The sequence below is a fragment of the Empidonax traillii genome, unplaced genomic scaffold (assembly GCF_003031625.1).
Source record: "Empidonax traillii isolate 1590-97213 ecotype Southwest subspecies unplaced genomic scaffold, ASM303162v1 scaffold810:size284574, whole genome shotgun sequence".
NCBI classification, from domain to species: domain Eukaryota; kingdom Metazoa; phylum Chordata; class Aves; order Passeriformes; family Tyrannidae; genus Empidonax; species Empidonax traillii.
In genome coordinates, this window is record NW_020956003.1 from 120777 (window position 1) to 138473 (window position 17697).

The window sequence follows — 17697 nt, forward strand, 5'->3', positions numbered from 1 at the left end:
TTGTTATGAACAACACATCTCTTAGCTTATAGAACTCAAAAATATATTTATGATAGAATCACAGAATGCTTTGGGTTGGAAAGGACCTTAAAGATAATCTTGAAGGTCAGGGAGACCTTCCACTATCGCAGGTTGCTCCACCCAAGCTGGCCTTGAACACTTCCAGGGACAGGGCATCCACAGATTCTCTGGGCAACCTGTACCAGGGCCTCACCACTCTCACAGTAAAGAATTTCTTCCTAATATCTAATCAAAACGTCCCCTCTGTCAGTTTAAAGCCATCCCCCTTGTTGAATGACAAGCCCTTATCAAAAGTGATGTTAATTCCTGAAGACTCAATGGTTCAATGTCATCGTTGTTGTTGTCATCGAGGTTAGACAATCTACATTTTGTTGCTTCTAGTCCCTCTTCAGGACCCCCTTCCTGAGGAGCCTGAGCCTGGACAGGACCACATCCCAGTCTGCATAGGCCCCTTCCAGGTGACGTGTCACCTCCGAGCCCGAGGGGTAGCTCCGGCGCCCGTGGAGCACGCGCCAGTTATCAAATGTCACGATGTCACCTGGAAAGAGATGGCACGAAGGTCAGCCACTGAAAGTTAGGAAATCACTGAATTAAGGCTGGAATGCCCATTTAATTTTTCTCCCTTGTGATAAATCTCTCATTAAATAACAGCACAGTCTTTCTTTGCTTCTCCCCGTTCCCTCTACCACCACTTTGGTGCATGAGTCGACAGGATGAATGTCACTAATGGGATGTAAGGTGCTTTGTTTCACTGGATCTTCCACATTATTTTATTGCATCTTTCCTCATAGACATTTTAAAGACATTAATTTTATAGGCATTAATTTCCCCACAGACATTTTAAAGACACGTCACAGTACGAGGCAGTCAGATACACTCATGAATTTACTTTCCTAACATCTCTTGAGAGACAAGGGACTATTCATATCTTTATTTTATAGCTGGGGAATGAAAGAAGAGATATATTTCCCATCTGTGGTGCTATTGATATATTAATTTCCATTACTGTATGTATATAAAATATAGTTTTGGATGCAGCATAAAGATACGCTGGATTAATCATCAGAAAGACTCTTTTCTCCTGCTATTTTTACTTCTTTATAATGTAACAATGGCAAAAGAAATCTATGAGATGGGCATAAGACTGCAGCATGAAATAAAACAGTCGATAGGAGGACTGAAATTTCCTCTCAGTTCTGGTGCTAACAGTGCTCAAATGTTTTGACAGCTGGGAAAAAAAGATGTGAAAAACTGTCGAGAGGAGAAGCAACTTACTGACCTGGTTCCAGCTTGTAAGTAAACTTGTGTTCTGCACTGTTTAATAAATCATTAAATTCCTTTAGAGCTGCATAGAATGGCCTCACTTTTTCAGCTGGGATGTCAAACACGGAGTCTCTTGTTGCATTGTTATAATTGATGCGAACTGCTTGGCCTCTGGAATCTATGCTGTGAGACAGAGGCCAGGAAAAAAGGCAAGGAAGGGGAAAAGGAAAGAGGAAGGGGAGGGGAAAAAGAAAGGAAAAGGTATTCTGTTATTACTGAAACATTGTAACATGGTTAAACAACAACTGAGCTTCTAATTACCACTGCTCCTTGCAAATAAGTGGTACAATGCACAGAACAAGTCATACATTGACAAAAAAAACCAAAAAACCAAAAAAAACCCCCACCAAAACAAAAACCCCACCAAAATCCAAAACTACAGACCCAGTTAAACCAGTGTTTTCCCACAAGGTGGCAGGAGCAGACCTTCTTCTACCGGAATGCAACCCACAACACAACAGAGATTTTCTTTTTAGGTCTTGTTAGGTCTTGTTTAGGTCTACTCACTCTATAATCCTTTGTTTACCGTGCACAGCAAAATCACAGTAGTCCACCCCAACGTCAGTATAGTCTACAGCAGTAGAGGACAGGATCTGATACGCCTCAGGATTTTGTTTCTTCATCTTGTTGCATACATGGAATCCATCTACCACTTCACTTTCACCTCCTGCAGCCGTTTGCTTTATACAGTGGAGAAACTGAACCTGGAATAAATTAACGGCTCATTTTAAAAAGTAATTAGCTTGCATATTTAACAGCTCATTAGTATCAGTTCCCTCATAGCTGTGGTTCTTTTTTTTTTTTTTTTTGAGTTGTTATTGTTTTTTTCCCAGTGAAAGCCTGAAGTTCCCATTTACTGCAGCTTCACAACACTCTGCCACCACTACCACAAGGGAAGAAAATTAAAGCAGCATGTTCATAAATCCATCCCCTTTGGGATAGGCTCTAATGGTTGCAACCTGTAAGTCAGTGGCAAAGTGGTCTTGCTTTTTCCTTTGAGTCCCTCTTTGTGGCAGTCACACAGTTCTAAATGCATTGCTGTCTTATGTCAAAAAGCAGGATTAGCTTTGGCCTGCAAAAAAGATGGAGCAGAAAGCCTAAATTGGGCTCCAGGTTGCACTGGTGGAAGCCTGAGCTTCTTTTTGCTGACACAAGCAGCAAAACTCCCCTAGGAAATCCTAAAACAATTTTTATGGGACAGTTCTGAAACTAATCACCATCCATTTAAGCACAGCTCTCCACGTATTTGTAATAAACACGTTTAAGGAATTCAAATATTGCGTAATAGCTGGATATATAAAGAAAACTGCACATTTGGGACAATGTCCATAAACAATTCGATGTACTTTAATACTTTTATTTACTTACAAGCATGTTTGAATGAGAAATGCTACGTTCTTTTTCCCATGTTTCATAGTAGAGTGTGAGCTTTGGCACAGACAGGACAATGAGATAATTCACATCTGCTCTCTATTAATGAAGGGCTGTTCCATTCTTACTCTACATCAACAGTATCTAAATGATGAAAAGGTAATTTAGTGTGAAGTATTTAGAACTCACCTGCGGGTAAATCACACTGGCTTTGTCTTTGAGCACAGAAACAACAAAGTACTCCCCAGCAAGAGAAGGGCAAGTTTTATAGCTGCAAGCTTTTCCAGCATTGTCTTCGTTTCTTTTTACCTGTTCCTACTACTTTCCAGTTCTCTGGAATTATGTGAATTATGTAGATTACACTTTGATGAGACAGAGACTGGGTGAAAACATTTTTTTTATGGTTGTCCAGTTTTAAAGAATGGCCCTTTTTTTTTTTGGTCTGTTATGAAAGGGCAAACAAGTGTCTATCTTGTATCAATTCACAGAAAACAGAGTATACCATCTTAATATTTCTTCCACTATTCCCCTCCTGAACTGAACAGATGACTCCTAAAATGTCACAACTATAGCATTTAGACACCTAACTTATACAATATAATGAAAGCAGTATTCAAAGTACATACAGGACTCTAAAGTTTTCTCATATGGTAATATTTTCAACACTTTGTGAATTTAATTTAATCACTACGGGACATATAAGGGGCTTATTGTGCTGAACTTACATCATACTGCATATATTGCATGCCCTTGTGTATATATTATATATTATATTGGCCTCACACTAATACATTGTTATTTTTACATTCCTCTTTTACAAAAAAAAAAAAATTTCAGAGTCAATGAATGCTCACCATATTTCCTACTGTAGTAACACTTCCCTTTCCCCTTCTGTGGGCTGAAAAAGAACTCACCCCAGGTGGATGATGCAGGACTGGGTAATCGGTGTGGAAACTCAGTTTCCCAGTTGTATAAGCCACGTTGTTGGCATCTGCTTTGTCTTGCACTTGCCACGTTGGTCTATGTAATGAAAAGGGAAAAGGAGAAAACATGTTGGAACAGCGTGCCAGGCAGTGCTCACTGCAACTGTGAAATCACAGTAGGAAAGAGTAACTGCAGCTTTGAACATGAAAACATTTTAAAGTTATATAGAAATAAGGATTTAGCAGTGTCCCTCTACCCCAACAAAGGCTTTTATTTCAGCAGTCCTGGATAAACTTCGCTGTGCCAAGGGATATCTGCCCCCAGTGTTGCACCTAGAATAATGATGGCTTTCCAGTGCTAAATATAAAGCTGAAGACATGAACCAAGAGGCTTCTGCCAGGAGAAATCATCATCTCAGCACTGAGGCTTCAGAAATAAGCAAGTTGAAGTTGGTCCATTTTTTTTTTTTTTAATCAACCTTTCACTTTCCTCTGTCACATGTAGCACCTTATCAATGAAATATTAAATTGAAAGTGCAGGGTATTTATCCTTGCAGGGTGATCTTTCCTTTAACTCAAAGACTTGCTGCTGGAGGAAAATGTCTGGATGAAAGACTTTGAAACTTCATCCCTTTCTCTGACAGTCTCTAACCCCTTTTTTTTTTTTTTTTGGGGGGGGGGGATACATATAATTATGAAACTCATTTCCCCTTGTGAAATACTATAGACCAAATATATTATGTTTCAGATGGTGTATGTCTAGCTTTACTTCTTAATAACAGTTTAAAAAGAGAATATGCAGAGAAAAATTATTTATATACAGGATGCAAACGCTTCTGTTTGTCGGTTTTGAGTGTTATTTACTGCAAAAACTATGCAAAATGCTGAAACTACACCTCTTCACTTGCCAGAGGGAAAAGCCCCTTGAATATCTGCAAATCTGTTTAACTGCCTGGGAGAAATAGTTTTTATTATTTGGTACAGCAAATATTCATCACTACATGACCTCACTACTCAAGTATGATAATTTCAACCATACTTTCACAGTTCCCCAGTTTGACAGCCAAAAACCTGCCCCCTATATCATCCTTGTCCTTAGTGTTGAAGGCAGCTAGGTTTGCTCCATCTTTAATTGAGAAGCTGGAGAAATTAATTGTGCTACGACTGGAGTTCATGGAGTTGGGCCTCCCCAAGGGAAAGAAAAAGGTTAATTTAAAAGCATGGAAACCCTTTACATGGCTGGTACAGAGAATGTTTCCACTTTTTACAGTAATGACATTTCAGGGAGCTTGCACCAAGCACACATCTAGACAAGAAAGAAGGTTGTTTTTTTTTTTTTTTTTCCCCTATGTGTCAGAATTATATTCATTTCTGTTACATTTCAGTTTAAAATTCATGGCCCTGAGGTAATGTTTTATTTGGCAAGCTTGCCAATTCCAGGTTTATCCTTTTATTTATAATATTTGGTAGGCCTTGTATTTGGCTGCCAGTGAAATAGCAAGGAAATTACCCAAAGTTGTTGTTTTATTACGGTTGTAAAAACCACCCTAGAACTGGATGCCAATAAGAAATTAAATTCTGCTCCAGAGCTGAAAATTATCACAAATATTAGCTAACAGCACTGCTTCTTTACTCAGCTAGAGGGAGGTCACTGACTCAGCTCAGCAAGACGTGAGCTGCCATCATCATTTATCTGCTCACCTAGGAGGTGCTTGAGGAGGTAGAGGTTCAGTTTACCCCCTCTTGGCATCAAAAGGATGATTCACAAGTTCCTGCTTGCCCTCCTGCAGCTGAGCTCTGCTTTTTGGGGTCACAACAGCATCATCTAAGCCTTACCTATTTCCCTGACTCAAAATCAGACTAAGAAAAAAGTCTCAGTACAGATAACTTCCTCTTTTCAGGAGGGGAATGGATTAGGGATTTTTGGTTTTATTCCATGATCTAGATAAGTAAGTTTCTCTTTTTGTTATCTTGCATTTGACATCTGTTTTCAGGGGCTTTTCCTTCTCTCAGCAGTTAATGTTATTGCTGCCCTTTTTCACATCTTTCTGCCCTGCCTGTGACAACAGACTTTCTAATATACAGAGAAAAAAAAACCCCATACACCTTGCTTTAATAGCTTAACTCACAAAATAAATCCAGCAGGCTTAAATGAAGAAAATTAGAGGTGATTACAAACCTTGAGAGGCAAAGACATTAAAAAAGAAACTCACCCATAAAAAGTGAGGCGCAGGAACCCAATCCTGTGGCCAAGTTTAATCAGCTCTCCCTGCCTTGTGGCAGCTCCTGTCAGCAGAACGATTCCGACTTTCTTTAGGGTGCACAGCCACTTGTAGGCACTTTCATCACTGTGCATGATTTCTTCAAAAGGCATTTTGGGAAGCTGAAGGTCTGAGCCCCAGTATTGGCGTTCTGGAAGGGAAGAAACAGAGAAACAAGTGCTTAGCTGTTCCAGCATCAAAACTCAGCACATACTGTTACAATAAAGATACATCAATCACATCTTTATCTGGGTTTTTTTCCTTGCTTTTATACATTTAGTCTGAAACAGCTAATTCTTAGGAGAGTGCACTATAAAGCAGGAAAAAAAAAATATTATCTATTTCATAGAATAATTGCTTTGTTTGAATCACAAAACCACCTTACCTGGCATTTTAGCTAATATACAGTTAACTTGCCCAATCATCAGTCACAGAGATTACACACTATAAATGAGACCATAAACACTTGAGAAATGCAGATGGCACCCTTTATAAAACACCTATAACCTTTCTTTATGCCAACATCTCTTCAAGGGACAGGGCCAATGAAAATGATTACAGATTCCAAGGAGCTTTCGAATGAGAGCTCTGGGGAATTTCACCTGCTGACAGAGGGACATAATACACTTCAAACAAATGTGGAGGCCAGGTTTGGGGGTTCTTTTTTATCATCTCTTTCCAGATATAGGCAGCAAATACAAAATACAATTTGCTCATAAAAAATTGAAGCCAAACACCGCACAATGACAGCATTTTTCAACCACTAGTGCTCCTTTTTTCCCTTGGCCACTGCTAGTTAGGGACAGTCCAGGAAACTATTCACATAGACCATCTTCTATACTCTACCTGTGGTTCAAAAAACCTGAAGTATGATTGACATGCTGTTGAATTTTTAATGTCCAAAAAATGAAAAATGTGCAGTCCTTGAGGAATGACATAAATCTTCCCTCACTGCTCCACCCTGTTTAATCCAATATACACACTTTCACACACTTGAAGATGGTGAAAAGATAAAATACGAATATTTTCTCTTTTCTCTGTTAAAAGTTATGAAATTGAAGTAGCTCTAGGTATGCTGTGTGAACAGCCACAAACACCCTTTGAAGGACAAATTCAAGCTTCGCTGTCAGTGCAGGTGAATAGTTACATGAAAACTAAGATTCCTCTCTTCCATCTTAGTTTTCTTGCTGCCGTCTTGCTAATAAATATTTTCTTTATCTTCCTGAAATGAGTAGAATTTCAAGGAATATACCAAGAGATTTTTCCTCGCTTTGAAAAATATATATATATGCCCCTGGAATTTAACTGCAGCTCCAGTAGTCCCAGGGTACATGGACTGTCCTCTTGTTCAAGTTCCCAATGCCTGTTGCTCTTGTTAGAAGTTCCACCTAATGTGGGATGGCCCTTACAGTACCACTATGATGTGGAAATTGTAAAATTCCCAGGAAACTGAGCTCTTCTCTGATATTCCCCAACCAGGTACTAAAACTGAGCAACTTTTTTTTTTTTTTTTTTTTTTTAATGTGTAACTACCTTGCATTTAAGAAACCTCCACCAAACAAACAAAAAAAAACCCTTCAAAACACCAACAAAACAAACAAAGCTAAAGAGACATAAATACAGTTCAATCCTGCCATAAACTGTCCTTCAGATTTTCAGTTTTCTGATGTAAATTCCCTTCTAGTGACACCCTCAGTAGTTTGGGGTTTTTTATCTTTTTAAAGGTGCAGGCTGGTACACAAATGCTTTTAAATCCCATTTCATGTTTCAGACAAGAGAGGCTACAAGTTCCCAAGGTCTGCACTAAAATAAGCAGCATTTATAAAGATTTCCTTCTCCTCAGCTCCAGATGAAAGTGTTGTATTCTGTCTAATACTTACAATTTGACAAATTATAAGGCCCATAATTATTTGGACCAGTATTTCCTGGTGGTAATTGCTTCCACTCATGCTCTTCATTATTTTATCCAGCCAGCATAGGAGGATTTTGCCTACTGCTCAAGTGCAGTTAATAAAGTTTATATTGTACTACAGTAGAAATATTACAACATAGTCTCTGAAAGCTGAGGAGGCAAGAAAGAGAGGAATGAACCATCAGCATTTGCGTAGCCTTAGGTCTCACTTGCACAACACAGCAGCACAGTGGCCAAATTAAAAATCTTTGTGTTTACAAACGTAGCTGAACAGCTCAGCAAGGCATAAAAACAAAGGCCTTGTAGAATTAGTTACTTTTTGGTTTTATTATGACTGCTAAACCCCCAGATTTTCAAACTGGGAAAGAATTAAATACTTCTGAAAGAATTAAGGCCTCTTTCAATTTCAGAACAATAATTTGTGGGGGGAAAGGAGAAAAAAAGAATCCTATTTCTTGACCATATCAGGTCAGCCATAGTAAACCACCTACATTAAAATCTACACAAAAAAATCAGATGTCGTCCTTGGCCCAGTCCCTGCTGATGGTGTGCATGCATCAACAAGCACCTGGAATTATCCAGCATTTACTATGCAGCCTGAGACAGTGCTGATCAAAACCTTTTTATGCTGGAGTCATACAGGAAAGAAAGTCTAGATATCACAGATCAATTTATTTCATCTAAAATTATTTTGTGCTTTAATGTTTGTTGAAAGCTAAGTGCATTTTGCTGTATTGTTATATGTATATGTCAGCCTAACTCATGGCATTAAGCTCTTATTGATTATCACTGCAGAATAAATTCAAATGACCGAACTCTTGGAGTAAAAATATTACATTTAATTTCGTCCTCTTAAAATTATTATCTCTCAGAACCTAGCAGAGAAACTGAAAGCATCACTGATGCTGTTAACATCCTGATTTAAAATTCAGTGGGAGCTGGATATATATCCAAAATCATATTATCACATTTTAAAGGACAATCATCACCTGAAACCTTTAAACTTATGCTAAAACCTTACCCTACCCTAGGGTTAAAAATAGTAAGCATCACTAGGTGCACTACCTCTGCACAGTCTTTTCTTCTACTCAGAAGGAAAACATCGTCATATTAGCTAATTTTTTTCCCCCTCACATCCTGCTGTTGGGAGATGCCAGCACCTTGGAAAATGAGCAGTGAGAGACTGGATACTGGCACACTCAGTGTCTCTCACAAGCACCCTCCACTCCCCACAGCATCTGAGTCACAGCGGTGCTAAAACACTCCCGTGGCATTTGCCGGGGAGAACAGAAGTAAACAGGAAGGAAAAGGAGGGTATCTTTGAGGCACCGTGGCTGGAGAAGTAGAATATGGCTCTTTTGCTGTTTTTTTTGGGAGTATTTTGTGATCTGGGCTGGAATGAGCCTCGATGTACACAAACAGCAGATTTTGCAGATTGCATGACGGGACCTGGCAATGTTTGAAAAGGAGAACCTTGACATGTTGCCACACAGCTACTTACAGTCACTTCCCCGTGCACTGAAAATCTGACCTACTCTTCTTTTTGGGTTTAATACAACTAGGCTTTTTGAATCAGAAGCTAGGATGGAAAAACATTTAAGAAAAGAAAAAAAAAAGGGAAAAAAGCAACCTTAAAAGCAAGTAATCACTTGCAAAAAGAAAACAGAAAAATAATAGCCACTGCTGTGATTATGTCAGCAGTGAAGGTTAACCTTTAACTACAGCAGTCTGCTGGGCTTGGGTTTCTATTTGTTGAAGCAGCATACAGGGCTGGCATTCCATATCATTGTCTGCAACACTACACTGCTGGGATGTGATTATTTACTTAAGGGCATGTAATTTGCACTGACCACAAGGAAGAGAGTTCTAAACTTACCCCCAGTACACAATGAGAAACAGATCTTAGCCAGCCAGCAAGTAAACTTACAGGCTGCAGCCTTTTTTTTGCAGCTGAAACCTGGGAAAGTTGGGAGAAGCTGCCCATTATAATGAGCCAAGACTTTTTTTGAGAATACGAGGAAGAGCAGAATTACACCACTAAAAAAAAGCCAGTTAATCAGTGTAATTTTTATAAACATATTTCTTCAGATCTACAGAATTTGAAAAACCATTGCCCAAAAATAAAGCAGATCTTTGGTGTAGATTTTTTTTGCCTGGTTGGCTCCACTGAAGAAGAGCAGTGGCAGAGGGGAGAACTGGCTTCCAAAACATGAATTGTAGTTAGAAACCAAGAGTAAGCACTGTGCAAATGAATGAATGCATAGGAAGGCAAATCACAGACAATTAGAACTTCATAACAGGTGAAAAAAGTAGCATTACATCTGAAATACTGAAATCTCAGCTATTGATATCTTTGCTAACAAATATAACCAGAGATCTAGATTATTTTGCCTGGGTACTGACTAAAGCAATGTTCAATTTACGTTGGTCCCTCAGAGGCCACAAAACATCCTGCTAGCTTCCACAGCATCTTCATTTTTACAAATAAAAATTCAACTCCCTGAGAAATCAAGCCTGGTTTCCCTGAATGAGGTTTGCATCTTCATCATGTCCCGTCTGGAAACATGCCCAGCCTTCCAAAATAGTAAACACAGCAGTTTATTGTTGCCAAAACTAAATCAGACATAAACTTTCATATTACCAGGGGAAAAAAAGTTCCATTTTGAACTGGGAAGAGTCTGTTATAGGATCCACTAAAATGAATGGAAATATTACCCATCACTTAAATTTTAAACCAGATATAAAAGGCTGGCTTTTGTTTAGGACAACGGGTGCTGGGGAATATTTGACCTGCAGAAACTGGGAAACATAACTGGCCTCTTCATCTGTCCCTAAAACACCAAACAAAGCGCAGATGAAGGATGAATTTAGGGCCACATTTCTTATCTTTCAGGGAAAAAAAATCACAACACAAACCAACTTTCTTTTATTTGTTAGAATAGAAACCTCCCCCCCCCCAAAAAAAAAAAAAAAATTAAAAAAAGGGCATAAACCAACTGTGGATTTGCCTTTGCTAAGCTTTGAGGAAACTGATACCTGGATCTGAGTTTCACACCATCAGCCAACCTCTAGTTTCTTTTTCCTAAAGCGATATCCTATTTTAACAGATACTGTCTTAACCCTGAATACAGATGCACAGCTTTCTGCAGCAGCAGATCTCACAGGAACGCTGCTAAGAGCAACAGCAGAAATCCTGCAAGTTTTCACACGTTTCATTCTCACAGTCTTGAAAGGCTGTCAAAGGAATGGTGGTGTGCATCGTGCCAGTCCCAGTGGGTTTATAATTATTCACTCAAAAGGGTGAGTGATTTAGAGTGGGTAAATGTCACAGACAAGTTGCACAAAATGCTTTGTGACCAAAAGACTGTCCACTACTGACACGTGTATGGGATGCAAAGCAAACACAGCCTGAACTTCAGCACTGCACACTGATACACTGCACAGTTACTTTTTAACAAGGCAGCCAAGGAAAGGGGGAAAAAAAAATAGTTCAGCTGTAAGTCGCTTGCAATTCTAAATAATCTTTCTTTTTGGAAAAATTTAGAAAAAAAAAATTAAATAGTTTAAACAGCACACGTGCCCACACTTGCATCGTCACAGAGACCACTGTGGGTCCACAAGGCTCATTTGGGAGGCCTACCAAGCCTGCCTTGGAAATAAAAGGCTTTTAGGAAGGTAAATGCAGCCCAAGCAGTTCTACTTCTCTCAGGGTCCCTGTTGTGCACGTACAGCCTGGCACTGGGCACCAAGGGGGGCTGACACTGCTCCAGCTGGGTAGACCTCACACAGGCACCTCTAGCCAGGACTGTTTTGCACTGGATACAAGCATGATAGACAAGGATTTAATTCCTACCTGGTAAAAATAAATCTGCTTGCATTTCTGCTCTGGCCTCTTCAGAGAAGCATCGTTTCTTCAGCCACTCGGCTTCGTATTCGCTCGCGTGTTCATCGGGCCACGTGATGGAGATCTTTCAGCACAGAGCAAAAGACAAGTTTAGAAGGAAAAAAAAAAATTAAAAAACATCACCTAGAACTACAAAAAATCCTCTCAAAAAATGCAGAAATTTTAATATTTAGAGCTGTAATGTTACAATCCAGCATTCCCTGGAACGTGACAGCAAACAACTAATGAAAATGTAACCTGAACATCATCCAAATTCTGACACCTTTTATAAATGCTCATTTTCACATGAATCCATGACCTAATTTGCTGTTTTGTGTGGACTGCTTTCACTGTGTTTAAGAGGAAGAAGGAAAAAGGAGAAGCTGGCACATATCTCTGGGGAGAGCACTTCACCACAACTCAGAAGAGTGAAAATATCTTGCAAAACAGACAGCTTGTGAGAAAAGAAAAAGGAGAAGACAGACAGAAAAAAAAAAAAAAATCTAGGAGAGAAAATCCTCGCCTACTTCTGAAAAATCTTTCCTCTTTCAAATAAATTTTTAAAAAGTGTTGTTCTTCTTAATTCCTGAAAAAAACAGGGAAAGAAAGGATATGGCTTTACTTGCCATGAACTGAAAGAGCTCAGTCCAGCACAGATCCTCAGCTGAATTCTCAGGGCTGTTGAGTAGATACCAATCCCCATTTCACGTAATTCTGCTCTTTTCACATGATGGTAAATCACCACTACCAGTTTAGGATTAGTGCTGTGCTTTCCCCTGTCCCTGAGGGGAACAGACAATCCCTAATTTTCCTAATCGAATAATGAATTTACACTGTGTTAATTCTGGTAACAAAAAATGACCAGGGTTGACTGCTGCATATTCAACACATTTAAAACATCTTTAAGTGTAAAATGAAGGAAATGAGTTTGCCAAAGAAGCCAGATACTTCTTTTGATGAAACATATAAAATCTAAATGATATATTGGGGGTTTATATGACAGGAAATATTAAAAATCACAGAAAGGGCAATTCCTGTCTTCTCTTGCTCAATAACCTCCCCCTTTTCAGAAACAAATGTTAATGCAGATGGGTAGATACAGACACCAGGCCAATTTTGACTATTAGATTCAACTTCAGTTTGAGTGCTTCTTCTAAGATGAAAACTTTCCACATTGGAAATTAGCTAAAAAACTAGTATTTTTGCTACAGATTAAGTAGTTGTCACTTTACCATCTGTTTTTCTAATTTTCAAGCCATTTACTTAAAGAACAGAGAGGAAAAAAAAGCCTAATTAAATGTGGGGGAAATGTCTGAATTTTCAACATCTGGGGATGAAGAAGCACATGGTAGAATTTTCAGAAGCATTACCATATGATAAAAGCTGAATCCTGGGTTTCTGCAGCCTCTGTAAAGTGACGTTTCATTGGAGGGCGGGGAGATCCGAGTTCCCCAAGTTGCCTTTTTTTTTTTTTTTTCCTAAAAGCTTTGCAAATTACCCGGTAAGGTTTGCAGAGGAGCAAACCGTGATGATTAGAGTGTAAATTGGAGTCGTCTCTAATTTGGGTTAATAACCTTATTAGACAAGTTTCACAAGAAGGTGAACGACGCTTCAAATACCTTTTTTCCATCAGCCAGGGCAACCTCCTTGGCGGCGATGCTGACATCCAGCTCCTCCAGGGGCATCCTGCGCGCCCCGGCGGAGCTCAGGAAGCACAGGGGACACCGGCAATTGTCCCTCAGCCACACGCAGGGGTAGCGGCTCTCCCTTCCATCCTCCCATTCCACAAGGACGAAATGGCCCAGAGCTTTCACCTTCCGTATCGCCGGGCTCATGCCGAGCTGCTGGGGGGGTGTGGGATCCCCGGCACGGCTCCCGGAGGGCTCCCGGAGAGCAGGATCCAGCCCTCCGCCTGCAGGGACTTTGGCCCTCAGCAGGCTGTTTTCACCCCCGCCCTCGTTACCAAACAGGTTATTCTCCTTTAGAAAAGGAGTGTGTGCGGCAGTGAGGGAGGGGGAAAACGCTGAGGGGATGTCTTAATCCGTGAAACGGCCAGCAGCTGATGGGAAAGCTCCGGGTGATGTCAGGAAAAAACAAACCGGATTTTTTAGGGCTTGACACGCGTCGGTGCTCTGAGACCTGGGGGAGGGAGTTAACAAAGCGTGGGGGAGAGGGATATAGCTGAGAACTGGACACCAGGAATGCAGAATTCATATAGACTTGATGGACGTTTTGCAGAAAACAGAGAAAAACTAACAAAGGCAACACAGCAGTTCAGTTCTACTGAAACTTTCCCTATCTGAGAAAAAAAGATAATAAGAAGACTGGAAATGTGGATTAATTACCATGAGAGGTGAGAAATCACTAACGAATACAAGACAGAATACTAATTAATAAGAGAACTACCTTCTAGCCAATCCACACTCATTCCTTTGTTTGCCAAAACCATAGTTAAAAGTATAAATAGTTAAAAGTTTTGATAATTGGTGTACGTGCTAGGTGGAGCAATCCCCCGTGTACCTCAGTGCTGAATAAAGATTAACTTTCTAACCTAACTAACTGGTTGGATAGTTTATTTCCCAGTGTTTGGTGACAGTTCTTTAATGAAACCATCAGAGGGAGAACCTCATTGCAGAGTTCCTAAAACACCACGAAGAGCAACTCCTTACTGAAGGAGTAAGGACAGCCAAAGGACAGTATAAAGACAATTCTCCTCTGCCTTCCTACTTCCCTAGACCTTCAGGGACATTCATCATCTGCTGCTCATAAAGGGTGTACTCAGAACCATCTATTCAAAAATCCTCTCAGTGTCATCCATCATCTTGGCTGCCTTTTGTTTCTGTGGTCTAACACCCATCACACAAACAGTTTCTACAGAAAAGACACCTTGAAACGAGCTCCACAAACCAAAAAGTAGGAGCCACTACCAACCACGTTCAAAAGGTGAAGCTTTAAAGTACACACATCTTAATCCCAGCTCTGGATTCTATAGAATAGAATTGGAAAAGCTTTGTAACCCTGACTTTAGCTACAACAACAGAGTTCTCTGAGAGTTCTTTTCTCCTTTCACTTAGACTGCTTTCTATAGACATACTCTTTTATTTAAAGCTAGCTGCACACTGTACTGGAGAAAGATGATGCCTCCAAATCTTAAAAACATGAAAGTTCTGGTCTAATGTTCTTCTTATTCAGAAAAAAACTGGGGGGAGGACCCCCTGAATCAGTAAGTCATCACATACATATTTTAATAGACTTTACCAGCTGCAAATATTGCATATTTATTCAGCATCTTTTCCTTTTCTTTTTGTTCTCAAGCTCACAGGGCAAAATATTGATGCTGCACCAGGACCAAAGTCTCCCCATCTGTCTTTGTGCATGGAAAACTTCCTGGGCTTCAGTGTTTTGATTCACAAAGGCCTTCTGGAGTTAATTTTTTCCTTTGCTACAATTTTGAATTAGGTTACACAGGGCCCTTGGGCCTCCTTTTGTTTTTATTTCATATGATTGAGCACAGCAAAGCAGAATACTGATTCTTTTTCTTGCTCATGTCTGTGCACAGCGGTCCCATTGGAACAAAGTAATTACCAACCTTCACTTGCAGTGCAGTCAAGCTAGTTTTGTGCACACAGACCCAGACACCTTTTATCCAAAAACGGGTTCATATCCAGACTGAATGTATTCTTTTTTACACAAATATGTCCAGAATATTCACATGTAAATGCATATGTGCGTATTTCCACCACAATTCTAAAGCACTGCCCACGCACTGCAATTTTCCCCTGACTGTATAAATATTTACACTGCAAGAGGGCTGCAGTGTCCTCCTGAGATTTCTTGAACAAAGTTTTATTACATCTGATGGCAAAGCTGTGTTACGTTTTAGGGGTTATAAACAAAAACAAACAAAAAAACCCCAAACAAAATCACAAAACCACAAACAAAAAAACTAACCAAACAAAAAGGGATGACCATTTCAATATGCCATCACATTTTGCTACATCTGTTCGAGGTAGTGGGTTACCTGATGGTAATGGGTCGCAGTGCCTGACCCCTGGCCAAAGCTGAATTATCCAGTGCAAAGCATGGCACTCTCACATCCACTTGATTTTATTAACATGCTACAAAGCACGGGAACAACAGAAATGGTCAGATCAGTTTATTCCACCTGTTTTTCAACATATCCAAGCATTCTCCCCAGAACCAGCCACCCAGTTCCCTTGGGGATGCAGATGTTTTTATCTGTGTGCTAAATACCTGTAGGTACTCCTGCTTAAGACAAGACCATGAGAATCAGAATTTGTTTCAGAAATTTAAGGTCAAGCTCCTCTGGTTTACTAGAGCAGGGGGGGCAGGGGAAGTCCAGATATTTGAGTATACATATTAAACCCATCTAAGTGTTTAATTTCAAAGTTACTCCACAATGTGGTTCATGCAGTGATTACATTCTTCTATCCACATAGTCCACATAAATTTCTCATCTTAATGAAGTGGCTTACCAAATATTTTTAGTATTATTCACATGCTTAGTGTTTAACCTAAGCAAAAGGCTCTTCTTTAACTTTAGCATGGCAGTTATAACTAACTGGATTTTGTATATGAACTTATTATAAATATTTTTCTTCAAAATGTCAAAACAAGGGACAAGAAAAAAAACATTAAGCCTTTACTTTTTGAACGTCTCTCAGGGAACAATTCACCAATAAGTTTAAAGCCCTGTAAGAAGCTTGCCAGATTTAAAGGGCTTTCAGAAATCTATTTTACCATTCAGTTAAGAAATCTGAACTTAATTCGAAGACAGTGCTAATAGAAAACCACACTGGAATTTTATTTTATGGCAATCAACTGAGGTGAGTTTACTGTCTCCTTATCACAAATGTTACTTAATTGATATTTGCTCGCAGAGTAATAGGTAACTCAGTCACACAAAATCTCTTTTGTCAGGCAAAATCTCTTCTCTACATCTGTGACAATGAGTTTTGTAAATGCTTTGTTAACAAAAGAAACAAGATGCAACCAATCCTGATGGGCAAAATTTCCATATTAAAAAACAAATTAAAAAAAACCCCAAACAAAACAAAAATCACACACCAAACTTCTGAGGGAGTTTCTGAGGTGAGATACATGTAATTTAAGTTACAAACGTGAATTGCCACCATTGCTTGGATGAACAGCTGGGTTCAACTCACGTAACTTCAGAGATGAACAATCGTGACTTACACCCGAACATCACAAGGAGTCCCAACATTTCTGTTATCTGTATGAACCCAGAAGACAAGACATGTAACTCTGCTTTCAGTTATCAGATCTTAGATTCGCAAAGTTTAAAACAAACACAACCAGTAGCTCCTGTAAGTCCCAGCATCTCATCTGAACATCGTCCCAGGCTCATGGATTTTCTGTCGACGTTGTCCCCAGCAACATGTCAAGGGGTCAGCCTGAACACAGACAGGCAATTATGATTTAAGGTGAACCACATTACCTGGAGGCTTAACATTTTTTTTGTTGTTTGTTTTAATAATTAAATTGAGAATCCAATGGATTGATTTGTTTAAAGTGCGGAGAGACAAATCAAGTTGTGTCTAAACAATATAATTACAGGTTTTCAATGAATGAAATCTGTTATTAAAGTAAAGCATGTATAAATCCCGACCTGGCTGTCAAGAAAAAAGAACCAGAAGTAATTTTCTTTGGACCTTAGGAAAAAAAAAAGCTGTACATACACCAAGAATAGAGTTTTTTTTTTTTCCCCAAGCCAAAAGGGGAACCTATTGAAGTATTATAAGCTTAATAAGGGTGTGAGAATTAAAATACTGCTAAGTCTCACTCAGTAACAGGAGCACTCCAAGGTGTTTGCAAGGCTGGGTCTCTACTTCTATAAACAGTGCACAAGTGGAAAAGTACCTCATCCAAGTGGAAATAAAGATAAACCAAACTGCCTTCGTGGTAACATAATTTAGTAAAATCTGAATCATTAAGGTTGTGCTTGTATTTTTTGTGTTTCTA

General features: G+C 39.4%; 1 protein-coding gene across 1 annotated transcript; it reads right to left on the reverse strand.

Moving 5' to 3' along the window:
- Nucleotides 1–386: 386 nt before the first annotated feature.
- BBOX1 (gamma-butyrobetaine hydroxylase 1) lies at nt 387–13559 on the reverse strand. Its single transcript, XM_027901756.1, has 7 exons — nt 13314–13559; nt 11665–11779; nt 5852–6050; nt 3630–3735; nt 1852–2048; nt 1301–1467; nt 387–559 (listed from the first exon to the last, which is right to left on the reverse strand). Exons 1-7 carry the CDS (start codon nt 13527–13529, stop codon nt 399–401), a joined length of 1161 nt encoding a protein of 386 aa, XP_027757557.1. The 5' UTR covers nt 13530–13559; the 3' UTR covers nt 387–398.
- Nucleotides 13560–17697: the final 4138 nt, after the last annotated feature.

What these genes read in the sequence shown, in the direction of transcription:
- BBOX1 (XM_027901756.1), bottom strand. Translation starts at nt 13,529, where the DNA reads ATGAGCCCGGCGATACGGAAGGTGAAAGCTCTGGGCCATTTCGTCCTT. An exon ending in AGCAGATTTATTTTTACCAG is followed by an intron (nt 6,051 to 11,664) that starts GTAGGAATTAAA and finishes CTTCCCTTCCAG; the next exon opens with AACGCCAATACTGGGGCTCA. An exon ending in GGTAAACAAAGGATTATAGA is followed by an intron (nt 1,468 to 1,851) that starts GTGAGTAGACCT and finishes TCTGTCTCACAG; the next exon opens with CATAGATTCCAGAGGCCAAG.